Raw genomic sequence first — 25,588 nt, 5'->3', positions numbered from 1 at the left:
TCTAGTCATTGCTTATGCTCATGTTCATCTTCGAGAGATCGAATAATATTATGGTGCACCCTATTATTTGTCAAACGGTCTTCATATTGAGTAAAAGTTTCAGAATTCTCGAGATAAAATATGACGATCGTGATCAGCTGTGAGACGTAATTCCCTCTCAGTGAGGGTTTCGGTCTCACGGGATAGTACAATATGCCATTTGCGATCAGCTGTGAGACGTTATATATACCCTCTCAGTGAAGGTTTCGGTCTCACAGGATAGTACATGCCGTTCGCGGTCAGCTGTGAGCCGCAATTCTCGTTGTGAAGCGGTTTCAGGTTCGGCATAACACAATTCATGTTGTTTTCGGTCAATAGTAAGCCTCTTATCTCTAACGATCCTTGAGAACTCTTATTTCTCATTTTCTTAACTTTGCTCGAATTTCGATATTTAAAGATTTTTTAGGTGGCACTGATGCGGGTGAATAAAAATTAAGTTAAAACGGACTAAGAGTGTTATAATCTCAATCATACATATAATAAAATTGTGGAAAAGTGATGTCTGTACAATTAAAATATGTAGAAAAAAATTAGCAGGTGTTATTATTATCGAGAAATCGAGAGAAACCATTTTTTTCTCTTAAAAGCTCCTCCCCTCCCACTTCCCGAACTCCGATTGACCGTAATTTATTTTTCCTTACATTTTTATCATATCCTTTTCTAATGGGTTTCATCCTACTGCGATTTTTTTTTGTTTCAAAAATTATCTACCCTGGTGTATAGGTAAATTTTCCACATAAAATGTCCTTTAAATTATGTCGTATTATATTTTTAACCCCCGACGCAAAAAGACTGGTGTTATGTGTTTGACCGCTATGTATTTCTGTGTGTGTGTGTGTGTCTGTCTATGGCACCGTAGCTGGCTAACAGGTAAACCGAATTAGATGCGGTTTTTTTTGTTAGGCAGAATATTTTCCGACGCTGGTTCTTAGATAAAGTGTATCAAAATTGGTTCATCCACTTATTATACCTACATAGGGGTAAAAGTGGGAATGAAAAAAATGAAAGTTATAATTTATTTTTAAAGATCGTCGGGAAGTTTATGAAATTATTTATTCCTTTTTCTATACACTTTTCTTCGTCTAAACGGTTTAGTTACGTGCTCTCTCTCTCTTCAGCCTTTAGTTACGTGCGTGAGACAGGAAAGATCTAATTTGGATTTGTTTCTGGATTTGATAAAAACTGAGTATCGATTAAGCTGATCAGTGGCTACTGGCTACACCATAGATTATTAAAAACATCCGTTTAAGAAAGGAAGGAAATAGAATTTGCTCCTCTCCCCCCCCCTGGTTCCTAAAAAATAATATGACATAATTTAAAAGAAATTTTACGTAGAATTAGTTAGGCATTTCTTTTTTGATTTTCGATATTATATACTAATCATAATTTTTAATTACAATATGTAGTAAGTAACTATTTGGTATAGGTTAGGCATTTCATTTCTTGATTTTCTTTAATAATTTGGTACGTAAGTTTCTTAGCTCAGTTTAGTAAGAAATTTTAATAACAATTCTTTTAATTATTTATGGTAGTACAACAGTACAGTATGGTTGTACGTATTTACTCAATAATTGTATGTTAAGTAGTAATTCAGCATGGGCGTAGCCACGGTGGGGCTGGGTGGGGCGCTTACCCTGGCTTTGATCTGGTAGGTACTAATTGTGAAGGGGAGTGGGCGTGGGCGTGGGATTGGGACTGAACGTGGCATATGGCGTGGGAGTGCGAGTGGGCGCGGGAGTGGGAGCATGAAAATAAAAATGATTTTTTATTGTTGCCCCACCCTGAGCCCATGGTCATAGGTCCCATAGTCACTATTCCACGCGAACGAAGTCGCGGGGACAGCTAGTAGACAAATATAATCAGAAAGCTTTGAACTCCTAAGCTCAACCATAAAAGATAGACATTTATGATGTCGGGAGATATTTTTTATATAATATGGAGAACATTTCTTTCATACTTGATTTCTGTGTAGCTTTAACCATTAAGATACACGCATTAAGAACGTACACGCGACGAAAGCTTAAAAATGGAGTTGCTGCTCTGCTCACGAATATGAAAAATAATTGTACCAAGTTTCGTTTAAATCCGTCGAGTAGTTTTTGTTTCTATAACGGTTATACAGACAGACAGACGGACAAACATTTTTGACGTCGATGTCGATCTCTAATCACCTCGTGATAGTTATTTAGGAAATATATTTTATGTGCAGAATTGACCTCTACAGATTTAATATAAGTAGGTATACATATATTTAGATTCCAATTCCCATGTAACGTTAAATTCGACTATACAATAACTAACAGACAACGCAGGTTACTCTCGTTTCCGTAAGTTGAGGCGGCTACATATTCGGTCCTAATAACATGACTTTTTGTGAACGAAACGACAGCGCGGTTTAATTCGATGGCGACACCATCAGAAAAAAGGAAATATTTTTAACTTTGAAAAAATATTATGATTTACACTATTAATACTATTTTAACATTAACACAAAATATAAGACTGTGAGTGTGTAAAAATAAATCCAGCTAGTTTCACATCACACTTATGTTTATAATTAGGTATACGACATGAAAATATATTAATTACCAAGCAATAATCATACAGATAAATACTGAACAAAAGTATTAACAGTCAAAGTATATTTTTACTAACAACATGTAAATGATGAAGTAATAATAATTATCAACGAACTAACCTTTTTGTATTAGAGTCCCGCCTCGTGATCGAATTATTAAAACACGAAGATTTTTAAAAATGTAACCAATGAACACAATCAATATTAGATTAACTGTAATGGTGTCTAGTTTGACTTAAAATAATATACATCTACCCTCACTTTTAAAAATGTAGTATATTCACACGAATTATATAAGCGCACCTTAATGGGTTAAAGAGTTAAATAAATAAATAACATAATTATATTTAAATTATTAATTTTTAACATTGTGTTCAGTAGTGTTAACATGTAAATTGATTTGATTTTTACGAAATCTCATAGATGGCGCTGAATCAAATTTGTCTTTATAGTACTAAGATTCATTAAACAGTTTCTCTGCCCAAATTACGTAAATGACGTAGTTTTTATAGTGTAAAGCTAGATAATAGCATGGCTTACTCAAAAACAACATTTAAACATGAGTCTTTAGATTGTACGCTGTCGTAGTACACGGAATACGTAAGAAAAGTAAAGGTTCACAGCTCCTCCCCCGGAGGTGATAGCATGATAATATGTTTAAAAAAACCTCACACGACCTGTTAGTAATATTCATGCAAAATTTGAAGTCAATCTATGCAGTACTTTTCGAGATTAGCTCGGACAAACATACAGACAAACAGACAAACAGACAAACAGACAAACAGACAAACAGACAAAAATTCTAAAAACTATATTTTTGGCTTCTATATCGATTATAGATCATGGATTATGTATTCTTTTAAAAAAATATTCAATGTACAGTTTTGACTTTCCTACGATTTTATTATATGTATAGATTTCATAAAATAAAAGTTATCTGTTTTCATGTATAGTCTGTAGCTATTGATTTTTTTTAAATAAATATTATTAGGTACCTTGTCACGGGCGATGTATGCTTTTAAAATATTTATGTTATTTGATTGTAATTCCTTAGAAATACAAACATCAACCAAATTTTTAAATTCATAAATATTACGATATCTTATTTAGAGTCTAGTACTTACTTGAAATATTTCAGAAAATTAATATATTCTATTTGGTTAAATAAACAAATAACTGAAATAAGTAATTCAATGCATATTAGACATCGATTACTTATGTTTTGAATAAAACAAGCTTCTGCTCTTAGCTCTTAATAGGACCTTGTGTATAAATGAAAACATGAATTAAACAGTTGCCAAGTTCCCAAGAGAAATGTCACCAGCCATTCATAAAATTAAGTTATGTACATACACGATGTATGTTTACGTCATAACCAGCTCCACCCGTTACAGTGAACATTTTATGTCCCTTAAAATTTAATTACACCTCAATTTGTTTAAATAAATGTATATTTAATAGGTAAGAGACCACGCTTTGATGTTATCTGTGATAAATTGTAAAGCTTCACAACTTTCAAGGGCCTTTCTTTGCTATCAGAGCTTTGATGATTAATTAATTATTAATTATAATTTTTAACCGACTTCAAAAAAAGGAGGAGGTTATCAATTCGGCCGGTATGTTTTTTTTTTTTTTTTTTTTTTTTATGTATGTACACCGATTACTCCGTGGTTTCTGAACCGATTTACGTGATTCTTTTTTTGTTCGATGCGGGATGGTGTCGAATTGGTCCCATAAAAATTTTATTCGGATAGGCCCAGTAGTTTTTATTTTATGAGCATTTTTGTCTGTATTTGTAAATGTTGCAAGTGTAAGTTTGAAGTCGGTTGTTTTTAACGCAGTTATTGACTTGTTAGCTCCAAATAAGCAATTAAAATGTATATTTGTCGTTGAGTTCGAATGTACTTACCTACTGCTTCTATATTTTTCATGTGTTGAACAATAAAGCTATTAAGAGACATTTCATGATCGAAATTACAATTACATTTCACTTAATTGTACTTAAAAAAATTGTGTCTAAAAACAACTCACAATTTAAATAATTCACATGTGTATCGCTCTTGGAGAGAACAGACAATCTAGTTCTAGGCACAGTTAGTTTATAGCATGTGTTATATTTTTTGCAGCGTAAAAATCTAGTGCATACATTATACCCAAATAGACAAACATATTTTGGTATTTGTCTCAGTTCGAGGTGTATAGCATCGGTTCGGGATCGGAGTGAAGAACGAAAGCTAGCGTGCGACCTACTTCGCTCCCGTTCAATGCGAAGCGCTGCCCGCCCAGAATAGACGTAGCACGTGCGTCAGCCGTGAATAACGTGGCCCGCGGCTCGCCTGAACCCGCCGCGGGCAGTTTCGTCCCCGAAACCGCGCAACTTCACAACTAATCCTAACTTACCGAACCGCGTTGTGATACCCTGTGACAACTTTTACCTTAGTGTCTTCTATTTACGCACGTTTCTACTTACGATATTTATAAACTCGTGTTACAAGTAAATATTTATACATGTTTCGCTATCGTAGTGGCCTTGTTCGTTATCTCGCACCGGTGAAAGCTCTACCTGTAATAGTCGGTGTAACTTTTAGATTATATTTTTCAATGTTATCGTCGGTCCTTGTGGGTTGTAGTGTGAAGTAATCATGTGCCTTATTGGATAGTTTTGTTTGTTGTGCGTCGAGTGATAGTTTTACGTCGCGTGAGTCATCGCCTGAAAGATGGAACGTAAATACCTGTTAATTATCACTCTAGTATTGTTACTAGAGCCGATTCCCGCTTGGAAATCAGATACGTATGTTTGTTTTAAACTATTTTGTAATTGTTTGGATTAAAAATCTTATTTTATGAAAAAAAAAATTATTTTATGATCGAAATGAATGTTTAATAATGAATTATTATTATTATTAAATGTTATATTTATAGTATGGGTATTTAAATAAACCACTCGAAAATAGTTTTCAGAATCAATTCAATTACATCATTATGTTTCGTAATTATGAGCTTTTTACAACTTTATATTAAAGCATTTTTTTAACTTAAAACTTGATGATTTCATTCATTTTTGTTCGATTGGGTAGTACGTATATTACATAAATCTTTGTTTTGTGTCGGTTTCGAAATGGTGATAGCTGAATAAAGCTTCAATAAGAGCTTTACTTTATACCTTCGATTCAATTTATTAATTTCCGTACAAACGGATATAGGTATCTATATTATAAATGACTTTTATTTATATAAAAACGTATTTCTTTAAAGAAATTGAAAACTTTAATCGAAATTTTCATTAGATTTTCTTCCCAAACTTAAATACGATTTTTATGAGGCATTTATAAGAGGCTGAAAATTAATTAAATGTTCTTTAACTACTTACTGGGTATTTTGCCACAATACAAAACGAAGGACCAGCTTTTCAGTCAAGACTTTCGATTAAATAAACCGCACTCAATAGGTTCCTCCGTTCAGGCGTTATAATCGCAGATGTAACATATGTGATTATAAATATTACCTCTTCAGGATGTAACAAATGCAGGGTATTTTTTTGATTTTGCAATGAAATAGGTTAACGGTTTACAAACAATAAAGCAAAAGTTACAAAGATAGAAGAAAGTATGAAAAGAAAGTGACAAGTATCTAAATAAAAGAAAACGTTTTAACAAAGCGATCCCAGTTTTATTTATCACTAAAGAAGTAAGTATATTTCCATGTACCGTTTGTTTCAGTGTAAAAGAATGGGCTCGAACGCTGGGCGACGAAATGTGGCGACTAAGTGAATCTCTCACGAAATCGGATCAAATCAGGATTGTAAGTTTCAAGTGCTTTTGCTCAATAGACTGTTATTGAGTTACGTTTCGGATAACAAGCCTCGTCTATAGAGCCTTTGTTTTGTCTATAAGGTTTAATATTGAATTTTCGGTTAAAATTACTGATTTTATGGTTGTATTTGGATGTATTATAGTGACGACTTTTATAGAAAAAAGTCGATTACATACAAGTGACACTTAAAAGCTCTCTTTAAGCTTTCATTTAGTTTTAAATACGTTATGATATACTCGTAAATACATATGATTAGACATTCCATAGAGTGAATTCACTTAAAATTACAATATTAATATTAAAAGTTTATTTCAGAAATATAAACAAATGAACGCAAGTGTCAAGAAAAAAGATGGAAAGCAAATATTGGAATCGTCTTTGAGATCCGTGAGCACGATGTTGATGAGGAAAATTAATGCTGTTAAGGTAATTTGAATAAATAACTAACAAACGATACTCTTATCGATAAATAAATAATAAATTACAAGATTTTTCTTGCTATGTTGCAAAGAAAGCGTATAAAAGCTCTATAGAGATGAAAAGATCGAGGTACCTACTTCAATTCAATTGGTCCTTTATAAGGCTTCATAATTTCTTAATCAAAAGCCTCAAATGAGAGGAAAAAAGATTTCTTGTTTCATTATTCTGTGAGATTTATTATTTTTAAATTCACAAAGAAAGAAAATAATTATGTTAATCAATAATTTGAATAAAATTTTATGTTAACAATATTTAAATTTAATTACTCGATTCCGTTTTCTTTGTCCTGAAAATTTTAAAGATTTGTGAAAATCTATTTGATACTAATCTGGTAGATATATTTTTATCTAACAATAAAGAGCAAACAATGTGTAATTAGTACAATATATTATACAAACATTTTTTCTATAATTCTTTTTATTTGGTACCGTAATTTCTAAAGATTTATGAAGAACTATTTCTTAATAAAAATAATGACAAGAAACCTTAACAATCGGATCGATACGATTGTCCTGCGGGCACTTATCAAAATTACCAGACTTTATAAGTAAATAATATTTCATTTTAAGAGAATAAGTCAAAGCGACCTTGAACCTATTTTTGTTTACAGTAAAATACAAACAATAATTACATCTTATACGTATCTACATAATTATAAGATATCTATATAAATGATAGAGACGCAACTTTATGCATTCAATCATTTGTATAATTAATTTAATAACTTGATTAATGCATGAACGATGTATATCTTCATAAATATTATAATGGTGAATACTTTTCAGTGCATCCATGCGACAGCGGAGCGCTTAGCTTCCGAGTTTAATTTCACGGAAGAGAAGAACGACTCCTATAGTTTCTGTTCCTCAAAATATTCCGACTTTATGTACGAAGACGGGTCTGAACTAGTTCGACAAGACGAAGGCCCTGAATTCGCTAAGAATAAATCACATTTCATGAACATAACTCTGGAAAAGGATTCGCATTTCTATGATATTAGTGTGAATACTAATATGAGCTGTATTCACGTTCCTACCAATATCTATTATAAAGGTATTTTTATTGAATTACATATTGAATACAGCTATTCTTTGATACTAATACTGTTATCAATTTTCAGAAAAGGATGCCCTAAACGCGATTCTCTGGTCTAGGTCTCTCAACGAAATATTTATTAAGAACTACAATTCCGATCCATCATTAGTTTGGCAATACTTCGGCAGCTCCCATGGCATACTCCGGTTTTACCCGGGAATGCCTTGGAATATGAAAGAAGTGGATACATACGATTGTCGTGTCAAATCTTGGTATATAGAAGCGGCTACATGTTCCAAAGATGTTATAATTTTGTTCGACGTATCTGGTTCTATGACTGGCTTCAAGAATTATGTAGCAAGAAGAACGTTGGAGTCCCTGTTGGCTACATTATCCAACAACGATTATGTCAACGTATATACATTTAAAGCGAATACTTCAGAAGTAGTTTCCTGCTTCGTGGGTTTGGTTCAAGCTACGCCGGAAAATTTATCAACGATAAGCGACACGCTAGAGCCCACGGACAACGGTAAAAAACACAAAGTGCCCTTGGAGGGAAACGCGAACCTCACTGAAGCTTATAAAAGGGCTTTTACGACATTAAAAGAGGTAATACTGAGTTTTCTTCAACGCTATTACATTCCGAGGTTCTCGGAAAATGTCTTATGAAGTATTTTTTATAAGAAAATATCTACTTGACTCTTTTTTTGTTCACGTTGAATTGTTAACGTAGATTGTTTTTCAGAAATAAGTTATCATTTTGAATTTTAATTAAAGAAAATTTCAATGTAAAAAACATGCTTTAAAAATAATTCAAACTTTAAATGATTTAAGTAATATATATATATATATATATATATATATATATATATATATATATATATATATATATGAAATAACGCATAGGCTCCATTAGTGAATTTTTGTTTGAGAAAAAATAATAAGGGATGCACGTAAAAATATGTGAAAAATACCATGAACGCGGGCGATTTCGCGGGCAAGGACAAGAATAAAAATATATTTCTCATTCGCCCACATGAGGTTTCTCGCAATTTCAAACGTTCCACAGACCGATGTAGTCAAGACAAGTTTTGTATTCACATATTTTTTGCTCATAGGCTTATAGTCCAGGATCCTTCGCCCATTTTTGCAAGTGATTACTATCAAGCTAATTCAGTAAAGTAATAAATATATTAGAACCATCAAATCAAAATATTTTATCCTTGTTACCTCTGTTAGCTACCAATCAAGAGTTTTGTACATGAAATTATTGGGTGTCTCATCAAAATAAAGCTATTCACGGAAAATTAGCTTGATATTGATAGTAATCAAGTGCAAAAATGGGCGATGGATCCTGAACTATTAGGCTAATCACATTTTTTAACGCTCTAAAAATAACGTATTATTTCTTAGTTACCATTTTATTCAATAATCAACTTTCTTTTTTAATATTTGCTCACCCAATCAATGGGTAGAATGTATTAGCCACATAATATTGTAATTAAAACATCTAAAATTTGTAACTACATTCTTGCAAATAAATATAATTTGAATTTGAATTTGAATATTATTTAATATGAATGTATATCGTTAAAATATTGCTTACGCTTTTTTATTTCATTAGCTTTCTAGCAATGTAAACACAAAAGTAAGTCGTAAGAACAATTCTAAACGGTTTTTTGGGAATATATTTATTTATACACATTTAACTTAATTATTTTTACTATTATGGATGCCACACAAAAATATTGATAATAATTGTTGATAAAGTAAAAATATGTCAAATACAGTCGGAAATATAAAAATTGCCTGTAGTATTTTGAAATGTTGATGGTATTTTAATGGAAAAATAATGTAAAAATCATTATTACTTAATCGTAACAACGGATAAGAATCTTATTTTTTGATGAATGAATATCTACATTCTACCTACCTATATAAATAGTACCTACATTACACATAATTATTTCCATTTAAAAAAGGTTGTTGTAGATTTTAATGATTGGCTTTAATTATAGAAAACGTTTAGGATGTCTACGAATATACGAAACGATGGGCGTTCCCTAATTAATTAATTTTGTTATAACAATCGTGAAATCGTAGCCGGGTAATTTTCGATTCAATGAACCTTGATGCTCATCTTGTAATAAAGCAAATTATAGAACTTATTAACGTTATATTTCAATAGACAAGCAGGTAGAGTTAGATTTTCAATTTAATGTATGGAGCATTTAATAAATTTCACAAAATTCTAGTTTCTTAGTATTTAAAATACAGTATACTGGTATCTTTAATTAAAAAAAATCTAAAAATAGTCGACAATAGTTTCTTAATATTACCATCAACGTTTATTCCTTTAAACTATTTCATCTGGCGCAAATACGTTATTGCTCTTATGTGGTTATAGAGGCGGCAACACTGCAACGTTAGCAATTCCCAAGGCTGCAATCAGCTGGTAATGTTGATTACCGACTATGTCCCCGGCAACCTGACCGAGGTGTTCGAAGAGTACAACAGGGAGGTAGTGGGAGGGAAGACCTATATCCCCGTACGGGTGTTTACTTACCTCATCGGGAAGGAGGTCACCAATGTGCGGGAAATCCAGTGGATGGCCTGTTTGAATCGAGGTAATTGGTTGCATAGCATGTCGTGGTACAATGATTTCGTTTTTCAATTGAAATATTATGTAGTTATTAGTAACTTTTTAATACACAGGTATAGTATATATACTTTGAATATTTGCTGTAAAGGATTTAATGTTTGAGTTTCTATAGTAAATCTATACTTATGTTATATAGGGGGAAGATGTGATTGTTTTACTCATAAACTACTAGACTGGCGTTTAATCACTTTTAATGCCTCTTTATCCTCAGTATTAAGTACCAGCGCAAGCTATTTAAGTTAATGTCAATTAAATACCCATACGCATACACATTAACGTTTATATTCTTCTAAACGATGTAATTTCACAAGCTAATGAAAACAAACGTATACTTTACAAAACAAATTGTCTTTCATAAGTCGTTTCTAAAAGAGGCAATTTTATACTTAAATATTATTTAACATTCGCTTATATTACTGAAACATAAAACTTACTGCCAGGGGCAATTATGAAATGAAATAAGCTCTGTGGGCCGTGGAAGCATTGTTACAATAATATTTTCATGCCAAACTAGAATATAGAAGAAAGACTTGTTTTGTTTGTTTATTATGATTTTTTAATAATCACTAGGTCGATTGTAATTTTGTTTAAGAACAAATCTACTTTTCGGGTTATCTTGTACATAGTTAAAGGGTCGTAAAGCACATAATACCAAGCCACCAGTGTTACTTTTATTTATAAACAGTGGTTAACATCAGGTGACCCACCTACCCCATTGCTTATTCTGTCTTAAAGAAACTATGCAATATAAAAAAAATAGGTACACAAGTAACATTTATCGGTATAGGATTCTTCGTGCACATCCACTCCGTAGAGGAGGTACAGCAGCAAGTGCTAAAGTACATCAACGTGATAGCGCGGCCGATGATCCTCGCGGGGGACGAGCCGCCCCCCACCTGGACACACGCCAATATCGACTATACGGTAGGTAACCGTGACCGTGGATTGTAGGGATCAATTATAGATGTATTTGTAATCATGACCATGTATTACTGTTTTGTAGGGTATTTTTTAAGCTATTGCATAGCTTCTATCGCGGGCCTTGAGCGCGGGGACCGAATCGAGAAATTCCGTAACTAAAAAACCTCACGCTCCCTACTCCGACGGGCTCGGGGGTGTGGCTTGAAGGCATGCTATGCAATAGCTTTACCGCGGCAGTCCCCGAGTGCCACACGTCTTTTTATTTTGTATCTCTTCTTAACGAACTTTCGTAGCGCTGTAGCTTTCATATTTTCCCTCCACCTGGAGTCTGGACACACGCCAATATCGACTATACAGTATACGGTATGTAACCGTGACCACATTGAGTTGTTATTATTGTGGAGGATTGGTTTTGTAACTGTTCTTTAGAAACATTAACGTTTCGTAGCGTTTGCGTAAGCTTTCGTAGCTTATGCGAAAAGTCATATTCTTTAAATTTAATATTTGGTATTTCCTAAAAATATAATTCTGTTCTTGATGACGTAATGCTACAGGAAATTTCTGAAAACTCTTTTGAATTTTTGTAACATAGATGTCAATATGTTTGAATTTTTTTTCATGAATTAAGGACTATACACATAATTCAGGTGTATAGCCTTGCTAAAGCTTAGGAACATCACTGTTTAATTGCACATAATACTTATCTAACAAAATTACTTTTTTATGTGTGTAAAAGAGGAAATTATGGCAGATAATAAATGACTTTACAGCGCTGTTCATTCGTAGCTTTTCTCAACAGTGGTTTAAACGTAATTCAGGTTTAAATTGTAGCTCCGAGACAAGCCTCATTTGCATAATGACTTGTGAAAATGACAATAGAATACTGCAAATACTTTATATTTAAAACGAACGGAGATCTCTTTATTGTTTGTGATCTAATAAATACTTAGAATAAAAATAGCAAAAAGAAAAGTTAAACAGTTCGGCTTGTTTTTAATATTGTTTTATTCTGATACTTTTCAAATTAATATTATACATATTTATATTAAATTTAGTGAATTAAATGTCTATTACAAAGATAATATTACGTTTAAAAAAACTTATTATTCTAATTATATATAATCTTTAAAACCTTTCTAATAAAACCCGTCAGTAAGCCTGAGTCTGTTTATAAACGAATGAGATTAAGACTATTCTTAGTACCTACTTGAAAACGTATTAAGAAAGTAGGGCTTAAATCTGTTATTTCATCTATCATAACTTCTGACAAGTGCTCCATATCTATTATCTATACATATAATAAAGTCGTAGGAAAGTCAAAACTGTACATTGAATATTTTTTTAAAAGAATACTTGATCCATGATCTATAATCGATATAGAAGCCAAAAATATAGTTTTTAGAATTTTTGTCTGTTTGTCGGTTTGTCTGTTTGTCTGTTTGTCTGTATGTATTTCCGGGCTAATCTCAGAAAGTACTGCATAGATTTACTTCAAATTTTGCATGAATATTCCTAAGAGGTCGGGTGAGGATAGTTTAAACATATTATCATGATATCACCTTCGCGGGAGGAGCTGTGAACCTTTATTTTTCTTACATATTCCGTGTACTACGACAGCGTGCAATCTAAAGACTCATGTTTAAATGTTGGTTTCGAGTAAGCCATGCTATTATCTAGCTTTACAAAATAAAAACTATGTCATTTACGTAATTTGGGCAGAGAAACAGTTTAATGAATTTAGTAGTATAAAGACAAATTTGAAACACCGCCATCTATGAGATTTCGTAAAAATCAAATCAATTTACATGTTATCACTACTGAACAACTGTTGAAAATTAATAATTTAAATATAATCATGTTATTTATTTAACTCTTTAACCCATATCTTCCCTTCCCTATAAGGTGCGCTTATATTTCGTGTGAATATACTACATTTTTAAAAGTGAGGGTAGATGTTTATTATTTTAAGTCAAACTAGACACCATTACAATTAATCTAATATTGATTGTGTTCATTGGTTACATTTTTAATCTTCGTGTTTTATAAATTTATAAAGAATAGAAAAAATTCGATCACGAGGCGGGACTCGAACCCACATAATTTCGTGATCGAATGTTTCTATTCTTTATAAATTTATTATTTATAAATTTATATTTATAAAGCATTTGAATAAATAAATAAATAAATAAAATTAAAATAAATGTCATAAAACCAAAAATATCAAATTCAATCTTCGTGTTTTGTGAATTTTCACCATGCGTTCCCACAAAAGGTAAGTTGTTACTTTTATAGGTATTTTTTTTATAATGATAGCAATTCATGTTTTTTATTGGTTTTATAATGTGGTTTTATATTACACTTTTAGAATGAAATAATAAAATGATGAATTCTTTTTGACTTTTACAAGATTTTGAGGTGCGTTGGGAACAGTAGTTTGTTGATAAAATTTTATTTGTAAGTAGCTTTTTTTATTGATTTACAATTATTAACGTTTGATTTTTTATTTACAGATTCAATGTTCATAAAATTATATCGCCTTTGGAAGACTATTTCTGCTGACAATTTTACAACACCACTTGAAAATTGATGATTTGATGATGAAGATAGTGGCAGCAAGGATTAAGTGGAAATTAGTAATCATCCGCTTCGTCAATTTTTGACTGAAGTTAATGTCCAACGTATGGTTCAATCATTGGAAGTATCTCGGGTAATTTTGGAGGATATTTTTCAGGAAGGAGAGGAGGCGCAGCCAACTATCAAACTACTACGTTTTAGTACCGAAAAAAATGTTATTGCCAAATGAAACATAAATTTTGCACTCACAACTGTACAAGTTATGATTTTTATTCTGACTTTGCTGTTATCTGATTATAATATTTATCGTTATGGCTATCGAGGTACCGACCGTACTGGGATGAGAGTACATGATATTATACCTACTCATCATCCAGGATTGCTTAGAGCATTTTCACACTGAAAAAGATGTTTTCTTTGAATCGTAGTTGCTTCATTTATTTATTTTTAATCATTTTACATAATATGTTTTATATTTGCCCATTTTCATTATATTTTATAAATAAAATGGAACCAACATAACTTTGTTGTGTAGGTATCATTTCTCTATTAATAATCCGTAGGCATATTTTCCGAGCACCCCATTTAAGGTGCGGTCCTGAAATTATAAAAAGTTAATGTATACTTTTGCCTAATATAAGCTCAAGATCATTTTTAGATAAAAATAACAAAAAGAACTTATTTATTAAAATTTAGTAGATAAAAGAAATTATGTTACGATTTTATAAGAAAACACAGTATATTTATTAGGCGGCGGTGATCTCTTCCAGGCAAAAGATATTCATCAGCTCAATAAAATTGAATAGTTGTTGTTAGTTATTCTTTAAATTCACTGATTGTAATGAGCATTTCCGCATGCAAGTTGTATCGTAGTTTAGATATATCATAGTTTTGACACATTACAGTTCCAACAAAACCCTCAAATTTTTGAGCAGAGTTGAGCAAGATAATTTAAAAAATGTGCTGTGTTAAGTATTATAGAAAAGGTTAGTTCGTTGATAATTATCATTTCTTCATCATTTACATGGGTGTTGTTAAATGTTAGTAAAAATAAACTTTGACTGTTAATACTTTTGTTCAGTATTTACCTGTATGATTATTGCTTGGTAATTAATATGTATATTTTCATGTCGTATAGCTAATTATAAACATAAGTGTGATGTGAAACTAGCTGGATTTATTTTTACACACTCACAGCCATATATTTTATATTAAAATAGTGTAAATCATAATATTTTTTCACAATTAAAAATATTTCCTTTTTTCTGATGGTGTTGGCATCGAATTAAACCGCGCTGTCGTTTCGTTCACTAAAAGTGATGTTATGAGGACCGAATATGTAGCCGCCTCAACTTACGGAAACGAGAGTAACCTGCGTTGTCTGTTATGGCTGGTTCACACTTTGATTAGTGTGAGTGCAGGTGATTAGTGCGAGTGCAGGTGTGTAGTGCGAGTAGTGTCCAATTGACTGCGAGTGCAGATGATTAGTGCGAGTGCAGGTGTGTAGTGCGAGTAGTGTCCAATTGACTGCGAGTGCAGGTGATTAGTGCGAGTGCAGGCACGCTGCGAGTGAGGGGGAAGGGAGGGCGCGCGGGACGTGGCTACTCGCAGTCCACTCGCAAAAAAATAGAACACGCTTCTATTCACTTTACTACACAGCCTACTAAACACTCGCACTAAACAGTCGCTGTCCACACGTAGTACTACTCATCACCTGCACTCGCACTAATCAAAGTGTGAACCAGCCATTAGTTATTGTATAGTCGAATTTAACGTTACATGGAAATTGGAATCTAAATATATTATGTATACTTAGGTATATTAAATCTGTACATGAAATATATTTCCTAAATAACTATCACGGGGTGATTAGGGATCGACACTGATGCCAAAGAAGCAAACAGTAAAATTTTTGTCCGTATAACCGGTATAGAAACAAAAACTACTCGACGGATTTAAACGAAACTTGGTACAATTATTTTTCATATTCCTGAGCAGAGCAGTAACTCCATTTTTAAGCTTTCGTCGCGTGTGCAACCTTAATGGTTAAAGCTACACAGAAATCATGTATGAAAGAAATGTTCTCCTTATTATATAAAAAATATCTCCCGACATCATAAATGTCTATCTTTTATGGTTGACTCACAATAACACGTGTAACTTCCGATAGCTTAGGAGTTCGAAGCTTTCTGATTATATTTGTCTATAACACTCTCAGTCCGTTTTAACTCAATTTTTATTTTCATGCATCAGTGCCACCTAAAAAATCTTTATCTCGAAATTCGAGCAAAGCTAAGAAAATGAGAAATAAGAGTTCTCAAGAATCGTTAGAGGTATACTCTAGGCCGAAAACAACACGTGTTATGCCGAGAACCTGAAACCGCTTCACAACGAGAATTGCGGCTCACAGCTGACCGCGAACGGCATGTACTATCCCGTGAGACCGAAACCTTCACTGAGAGGGTATAACGTCTCACAGCTGATCACGGCCGTCACATTTTATCTCGAGAATCTGAAACTTTTACTCAATATGAAGACCGTTTAACAAATGATAGGGTGCACCATAATATTATTCGATCTCTTGAAGATGAACATGAGCATAAGCAATGACTAGAGTAGGGACGCGAATATTACAATTAATTGAGACAAAAACGATTATTAAGTTTTTTTAATGAAAGATTAAGAATTGAAACTATTCGGTCTCTGGAAACGGACGAATAGCGAGAGGCCCCTCTTACTGCAGACAGATTTCGCATAGTCTTAATGACTTAGAGGTAAACATAGAAGATCAATCTACGAATTCGGTGGTGGGGTCCGACAAATATAAAAGTGGGTTTTCTTATAACCTCACAATTGATTACAGATCATCTTCTGTATAGGCGATATTAACGTAGTATGTTATTTTTGTAATGCTTTAAAGTGGAGTAAGGAGTCGGCTTTCGTTTGAAGATACACCGGAACCTTTGAAATCACTACTTTTAGAGGAACATGACGTGCAATCTAAACAGTTCTTAGACAATATTCGCTCTTATAGTAGTGCGTTTCAAATGATCCTTTGGTGCTCAACAATTATCAGAAGGTCCTTTCATGCTTACTTTTAAGATACAAGGTCAAGTTTACCATTTGATAGGATCCCTTTTGCCTGAAGGCCAACCTAAGTTTCTTTAAATATATTTTGTATTCGACTACAACGAATAGTCGAATACAAGAATTATCAATATTTCTCGAATTTAAAACTGAACTCATTTCACAATTTTAGAACATGTTTCATCAGGTTAATTCGTATGTATGCAGTTTTAAATCGACATTAGAAGCTTTTCCTCAAGATGGTGATATTAATATAAGATTGTTATAAATGCCGATAGACGGACATCTATCGGCACTCAGGAACTCCCTGGGCGTGTATAACGCCCAGGCCACAGTATTACAATTTTTCCTACAGCAGGGCGACGAATGTATTTTCGCATAGCAAAGGAGGGGAACTCGCGGGGGGTCAAGTGACGCGGGCCACGTACCATTAACATGCTTAGTTTGTGGTACCGAGCGCGAAAGAAAGTCATCGTGTTTTTGTTTTGTTACTATGTAAACTAACGTAATTTAATACTTAGGTACATATTCTATAACGGTGCTCTCAAACTGTTAATCTACATTTAATTTAGATTATTATTTGAAATACTAAGTAATGTAGAATTTTAATCACATTCCTTCATGTTTTCCTCAGATTTTCAATTTTCTCTGATTTTAAGATTTTCAGAGTGTTCAATTTTAATGTAGTTAAATTTTATAAGAGACAATTAAGAACATTCAAAAATAAAGTGTCACGTATTTTTTTAAAAAGACGAATGACCTAAAACGACGTAATCGCGGACGAAGTCGCGGGCAACAGCTAGTATAACAATAAATCAATCGGAACGATACAAATAAATATAAGTTTTATATAGTTAGTATTTTTCCTGTGTATTTACGCATAGTAAAACAAATATACATAAGTAGTTCAATCATCGAGCCACAAAAGATCAATACTTGGGTTCGACTTTATGTGAAAGCTGCACGCGATGTAACTTACACAATTATACTTGAGTCTGAAAAATATAACTGAAATTATTCGTTATTGTAGTTCATAAACTAGAAATGCCAAGTGTATGAAAACAAAATTGTTTTGTTTTATGGAATTGAATTGCTATTTTTATGACTTGAACATAAGTTATTAGGTATATTTAGGTAGGTATTTACTGAACTAATAAAAAATTGATTATATCTCATGGGAATTAAAAATGATTCAGAAATTATTATACGAATGTTTATAATTAATTTTGTTTTAACAGAGGACTGTCAAATGGGACGTGAGTCGGGATGTATCAACGGTGAGTACAAACTTTTAATTTTGTTACTGGAGCAGAAATTTTATGACTTTAAGTAATTATTAAAATGAAGTATTATTGTCTATCGCAGAAATATTTATTTTAAATATAAAAAATGAAAAACATTTAAGTTTATTATGCCCGAAGGGCCTCCAGACTAAATGTTCAAACAATAAAATATTTCCAAACAAAGTTAATTTCAGCTGTCTTGTTATTATGTAGAAAGTCCCCTCGGGACTTCATCTCAACATATAATTACGATGTATAGGAAAAATATTAGCGACATTGTGCGACGATATTGGATTCCTTTTGAAATAGATTTTCACCCGTTTACCCTGAATGATATTTGCTCGCTACCCATATACTTAAAAGGGACCAATATTTATACAACATCAACAACATTAATACGATTTGAAAATACGGGGAGTTTTACGCAAATTACTTTTCTGTTTATGCATATTTTAAGAATATTTTTGCAGTTATAGGCATAACATTTTTAATTCTTTAATTTAATAATCTTTTCATTCACTGGATGCCAGAAATCTATGAGATCTCATAGTAAGGTCGAATCTCTATTCCCTTTGAAGTAGTGCAAATCAATATACATTCATTGAACACTCTGTGCTCACTACCTTTGAAGCTTTGAAATCATACTTATGAAAGTTGACGCGAGCTGTTTATTGGGACATCAAATATTGACTTGAAATGTTTTTTATTTATGGCTTTTGGATTGCCTTTTATACTTATCGTGAAATAAATATTATTTGTAGATATTTAAGTGCTTGTATACCTTTTAAGGTATTACTCAATCATATTTACAACCGCCTTCAAAAAAGGAGGAGGTTCTCAAGTCAACTGTATTTTAATGATAAGTAATTTTTTGTTTGAAAGCTGGTGCCTCCCGTGTAGTTCCATTAAAATTTGATCTAGTTTGATAATTTGAAAATTAATTTAAAGAGATTTCTTTAAATAATTACACGATTTTATATCTTAATAAGTGCGTTAATATTTCATAGCCCGATGAGGACAAATTGGTGACGTCAGTGGCGATTCCAGCTTTCGATTACAATTATAACGAAAACCACAATGATGCGAGATTGCTCGGAGTGGCCGGAACCGACGTGCCCATCGACAGCATTGCTAAGTTGGCTCAACCGCATCAGGTATTTATATGTTAAACACTCATACAATAAACACACATGTGTTAAAACACACAGTTTATTCAACACACATATAAATACAGAAATGAAAAAAATGAAAAGAAACATTACCATTTATCATACAGTACTGAGAGAAAGGTTTATCAGAAGTAACACAGAGCGAGCAATGTTCCAAAAAATCCTATAAACATAACTAATAAGTTACAATATTTATCATACGTACAGTATAAAATGTGACTGTGAACAACTACGAGCTACGACAAATTTCATGGGTCTTTTACGAAAAATCTACTTTTAAATTTATAAAAATTTATTTTTAATCAAAATATATCAATTTCATTTTCCCTAATAAGCCACTTGAATATCAATGTTTTCAATGTCTTTTATGGCTTTTATTTTGTATACTTTTAATATTAGGTACTCAATAAATTTAACGATATATCAACAAGTTTCCCAACGTCTGTGGCTAGACGTTCTTCGAATAACTTGATGCAACTATAGGATGTAATGGATTGAGATCAAAGATAGACCACGCTTTCAGACTTCGTGCTGGAAATATCCATATAAGACTCTTCACAAGAGCCGTAACAAAGCGTTCTTTGTGAATAGTGAACTGCTTGAGAATAGAGAAATGTTCTTCTCGTGAAAATGTGAAAATAAAGAGCGTGTGTGCCTCGGCACACGTGTGAGAAGTGAAACTTCTTTGGCAAGATTCAAAAATACCAAACTCGTCGCCTTACTCCATGACGTGATGGTATTGCCATGACGCAACCTTGATATTTTACTCTCAACGTGCCTGAAGAAGTTTCACTTCAAAAATCTTCATATATATTTTCAGCTCGGCGTGAACGGATACTCATTCATAGTGAGCAATAATGGATACCTCCTCTTACATCCACTTTTGATAACCACGGTAAGTATAGTTTTAGTGTTCCTATTTATATTCCTTTCAGGAACGTAAATGACAGGCGTGTGTATAAGCACTTTATCTGAATGTTGTTCAAATATAAACCTTATATGTATTTATGTTTTCAAGATCGAATTTTTATTTAGTAAGAATTTAGGCACCACATGTCAGTGATAATTTAACAAAGCGGTAAATATCGTTGATACATTATATCTCTTTGTGTGGTATTAACGATGTCATTATTTAGTAATGAAGGTAATTTACTTCTTTACAACGTATTACAAATTTATAATTCATACTTTAAAGGCTACAGAAGGCTGAAAAGTTCGTAATATTCTGGACGTTATCGAGTTTGCTTAATATTATCAATTGTTTCAAAATTGAGTTTGCAAGTTATGAATTTCCTCAGATAAATGGTCAACTACAAGAGAACTATAATAGCGTAGATTTCGTAGAAGTGGAACAAGTAGACGATGGTAAAGGTCCTCGGGAACTTGGAGATCAAATCAAGGAACTTAGAGTTAATCTAGTCGACGGTACTGATGGAAACATGACTAATGTGAAAGTTCTATTCCATTATGATAATATGAGGTACGTATTAATTAGGAAAATCATTTGGATATCGTTGAATTAATAATGTACGAGACAATCCCATTGAATTTGCATCACAATTAGGAAACAGCTTACTAAATATTTCAGCTGAAGTTTGTTTTAAAAACTACCTAATAAAATATGAAATATACGTTTTGCTTTTACAAATTTGTATTCATAACATTAGGGTATATTCAAAATAATCTTTAGAAAATATAACAAAAAGAAAAGGTTTGGAATTGGGCTTTGAATAACTTTACCAAACAATCTTTTTAGTATTGATCAGATCTAAAGAGAAGTTGACTATAACCCTTTGTGAGCTGTTCAAATATTTACAAGACGATTCTGCAAACCTTAATAACTTACCCGACCCTTAGGAGCTATCAGCAATATGTACTTGTCAATCATGATGTTTCTTTCAATGTATATTTATGTAATTTTGTGTTTACGTTTAATAAATTTTGTTTTATCAGTAAGAAGTACCTCAATAGATTAGTAATTTAATTCAGTATAATTTTTAATTAGATTTTAAAGCTCACTAAATAGATATTATTGGATAATGATTAATGACGCATCATCAACGTTCTTTTTTCCATTATAAAATCTACTTAAATTAGGACAAGCATAACTGCTATACATTTGCATTCCCCTTTTCCACAAACCAAATAATATTTCTATACATTTCCATTCGTTTTACTAATAAAATCAATTTTCAGGCGTATAGCGCGCGTGAAACACGATTATTTCTTCAATAAATTGGAAGGGACGCCATTTTCCATGGGTATATCTCTGCCAATGGGCTACGGAGACACAGAACTGATGTTGAAGGATAATCCGCTAGAAGCGAAACAGGGGCAAGAGCTTACGGGAGTTAATGTTACGAGTTACTTTAATTTCACGTATCGTGTTCATCCTGATTGGTAAGTATTTATTAATTTATGTGATAAAATGTATGTACTTTTGTCTTTTAATCATAATGTGATCAATTACCAAAAACAATTGATCCAAGTTTTACAAAACGAAAAATAAAACGTTAAAGGGAAGTAAATTGATGCACTCGTACATATTTGATATGCTGTAAAAGTTGGTAAAATATTGAAGGTGGCCTCATTAAAAAAAATCTATTATGTTGTTTGATTCAAACTTCAAACACATTTAGCCCATTTTTTGCACGAAAGAGCTTCAACATAACATGAGACTTATTATAATACTAGCGGTCTGCCCCGGCTTCGCCCGTGGTACCTACATGTTTAAACTATCCTATTCTCAAGTTGGATCGAACTGCACATGGTGTGCGAATTTTATTATAATCGGTTAAGTGGTTTAGGAGTCCATTGAGGACAAACATTGTGACACGAGATTTATATTATATATATTAAGATTTCTAGAAATTTGAACGACAACAATATACCTACATAAATTCTCCAAATAATGGAAGATATCTAATTTCAGGGTGTACTGTAAATATCATTATTTGGAAGGACATGAGTCAGAGAACGCTGAGGTGGAAATTTTCAAATTTCTCGTTAATCTTTCAAAGAATAAAATTGACATTACGAAGAAGCAATATGGAGAAGAATCACAGGATATTCCCTTTAGCGTTGAAAGTGAGTACCTACCCTTTAGATGGTAATCTATTTTATTAATTGTAATTTCAGTTTTCTAACAAGTTATAATTGTATGAAATAAAATAATTATTGATATAAGTAATATTTTATCTTTTGTTCATGTTTAAATTATTATGTTGTCTGTGGGAATGAAAGAAAAGTAAGCTAAACAACAATATTTTAATTTTACCTATATAATATAGAATATATTGATTTTAATTGTGATTATTGTAATTATTTGTTTCCATACTTTACAATTAATAAGATAAGAGACGATTATTTTTCAGCGCATTGTGGAACAACACCGCTCGGCAAAGACGACTACTATTGCAACGAAGATCTAGTAAAGCAACTAGTATTCGACGCTAAACTCTCAACTCCATACTTCAGAGATTGGCGCGCGACTGACGAAGAGCGGGAATTGGCGCGCAAATATAGCGTCAGTGTACGGTTTATAGCGACATCTAGCGGATTGACTAGATGGCATTATATCTTTGATGATGAGAAAAATGAAAAAGTCAACGAACAGGGGATTAGGGAAAAGGATTATAATGGGAAGTAAGTTATCTTACAAAGGTTCAGATATTATGACAAATTTTGTTTGGCAAGTAAATATACTTTGGGGAGAATTTTACCAAAATTAGCGCCATCTAGGAAACGAGGCAAAGGCAACTGAAGATAGTTTGATGTTCTGTTATGACTACTGCAGTAAGGGTTTCAAAATATTTTTTATTGTGATGAAAAATTGTTCAATACATACAGACAAACTTGCAATGTGTCGAGAACAGAAAAATCAAGAGAATTTGTTGTAGAACATAATTCAAGGGTTTTTTGACGTGACAACGTCTTATAATTCGATAGAGCCGGCTGCACGCACGAAAAAACATGACTCATGCGGCGTTACCTCGCTCTGAGGCGTTCCATGTAAGGCTTGAAGTGCAAGCAGAGCGCGGAACGAGTGACAAAGAAGCACAATCGGACGTTGTCACGTTCAACTATCGTCAGTAAACCGACTTTACAGACAACCAATTTTTTCTTTTCACAGAGTATTCGGAGACCAATACCACAACGCTATAGAAGAAACCTGGTACAAAGCGGCCGTACTCCAACACATGATAAGCAAAGAATCTCTAGTAATTGCTACACCATTACCCATTCTCGATACAACCATATCTTCTAGACCTTCTATAAGGAACGAAGAAGATGATATCACTATAACTGCTAGTTACGCCATTTTCTATAAAGATGGCAATTCTGAAACTCCTGCTGGCGTCGTTGGATTTCAGTTTTTGTATTCAAATTTTTATGAAATATTCCAGAATATCACGAATAAGGATGGTGATGTAAGTAAACATTGTTGATATTATATTATTTACTTTATTAAATGAAATGTTATGTACAAGAAGACGTATCATGTTTATGGGTTATCATTACCTATACCCTATTATTCAAATAACTTTAATAATTGATAAAAATTTAAGCATTTATTAATATGCTTCCGTGATATCTTTAAAAACTTCTGTTGGCATATTTTTGTCGATGATAGTCCGCATTGGAATTAATTTTAAATAAATAAATCTGTTGATGGAATATATTGAAGTAAAATTTGTATTAAAGTCCACTGTATAATAATTTTACACTTATATTCCTTTACACTACTCGATATTTATGACATATAAAAAATAAAACGCTTCTTCCAGGAACTAGCATGCGACAAAGATGGCAATTACGATTGCTACCTCATCGACAGTTCCGGCTACATAGTTGTTCTGGTCGAAGAAACAGATTCCAAGCACAATGTTGGGGATTTCTTCGGTCTCGTCAACCCTTATGTGTTACAGTCGTTTATTGACAAGAATATATTTGAGTATGTCGAAGTTTTTAATTATCAAGCGCTGTGTCCATTGTCGGTTTTGAGTGTTCAGAATAGCGCGTGGTCCTTTGATTCGGTATGTATTTCTAAAATTATATGAAAGATTTTCTAAATTTATTTTGTATTCATAACCTTCGACATAGTTTATTTTAAGAAGCTCTGGTTATAAATTAACAGCTCAAAAATATTTGAATTTTGACACACGGAACATAAATGAGATGCCATTATAATTTACTATTTTTTCACTTATAATAATACCACAAGAGCTTCAAAATTATCGGGTATTTTCCGATAGGTTCGTTGCAAACAAATGAAGGAGTCAAGTTTTTAGTCAAGGTTAAAAAATCACGAGCGCGAAGCGCGAGTGATTTTTCCTGAAAAACTTGACGACTTTATTTGTTTGCAGGGAACCTTGAGGGAAATGCCAGATAATTTTGAAGCTCGTGTGGTATTCGGGGGATTATTTTTCCGTCCCAAATGTCGGCCAATAATTTCACAATTGAATTCAACCTGTCAGTTTGACGTCAACGACCAGAGAAAATTTTCAAAAAATTATCAGGTTGTACCACGTGACGTCGAATGGTGCAATTCTATTGGTCGATATTTGGGTCGGAAAAATAATCACTAATAAACTAAAATATGAAATAATTGAAATAAGATTTCGAATGGTCTAAAGGCTTATATCAAAAGGCTTTATATTTTTCAGGTGTTTGGTCTAATGTCGAATTTAATGAAATGGTTGTTCACTGAAGCCTTCCTTATTCTTTTTGACTTCGCAAATTGGAAAGATAGTGTGTATGCAGCTACTATCGAACCATTCGGTAAGATAATTCTATATTTTATTATACGTTTAGTATACGTTTTTAATAACTAAAGCTGCTGAAACTGGAATAAAATAAGTTTTGAAGTGAACTTCTTTAGGTGCGTTGAGAATAAAATACCAAGGTCGCGTCATGGCAATACCGTCACGTCATGGAGTAGGGCGAA

General features: G+C 32.6%; 1 protein-coding gene across 4 annotated transcripts in view; it reads left to right on the top strand.

The window, feature by feature from the left end:
* Positions 1 to 25,588, top strand: part of Ca-Ma2d (Ca[2+] channel Muscle-specific alpha2/delta subunit) — a 44,077-nt gene that overhangs the window by 17,126 nt on the left and 1,363 nt on the right. For 3 of the 4 annotated variants that reach the window (XM_089696701.1, XM_089696700.1, XM_089696699.1), the window contains 16 exons: positions 6,337 to 6,418; positions 6,746 to 6,856; positions 7,696 to 7,963; positions 8,031 to 8,554; positions 10,353 to 10,572; positions 11,395 to 11,531; positions 18,428 to 18,466; positions 19,480 to 19,626; positions 20,462 to 20,536; positions 20,940 to 21,121; positions 21,838 to 22,041; positions 22,574 to 22,728; positions 23,016 to 23,286; positions 23,774 to 24,071; positions 24,429 to 24,677; positions 25,308 to 25,422. In XM_089696701.1, coding sequence (XP_089552827.1) covers positions 6,371 to 6,418; positions 6,746 to 6,856; positions 7,696 to 7,963; positions 8,031 to 8,554; positions 10,353 to 10,572; positions 11,395 to 11,531; positions 18,428 to 18,466; positions 19,480 to 19,626; positions 20,462 to 20,536; positions 20,940 to 21,121; positions 21,838 to 22,041; positions 22,574 to 22,728; positions 23,016 to 23,286; positions 23,774 to 24,071; positions 24,429 to 24,677; positions 25,308 to 25,422 — 3,043 coding nt within the window. In that variant the 5' untranslated portion in view covers positions 6,337 to 6,370. Of the gene's footprint in view, positions 1 to 4,903; positions 5,409 to 6,336; positions 6,419 to 6,745; positions 6,857 to 7,695; positions 7,964 to 8,030; positions 8,555 to 10,352; positions 10,573 to 11,394; positions 11,532 to 18,427; positions 18,467 to 19,479; positions 19,627 to 20,461; positions 20,537 to 20,939; positions 21,122 to 21,837; positions 22,042 to 22,573; positions 22,729 to 23,015; positions 23,287 to 23,773; positions 24,072 to 24,428; positions 24,678 to 25,307; positions 25,423 to 25,588 lie in introns of those variants that run through there. The other variant, XM_089696698.1, reaches the window with a different exon arrangement.

The sequence above is a fragment of the Colias philodice genome, chromosome 6 (genome assembly GCF_061535455.1).
Source record: "Colias philodice isolate Cphi_HAF_F1 chromosome 6, ilColPhil1 Martin Lab GWU primary, whole genome shotgun sequence".
NCBI lineage: Eukaryota > Metazoa > Arthropoda > Insecta > Lepidoptera > Pieridae > Colias > Colias philodice.
This window is presented reverse-complemented; position numbering and strand designations above follow the sequence as displayed.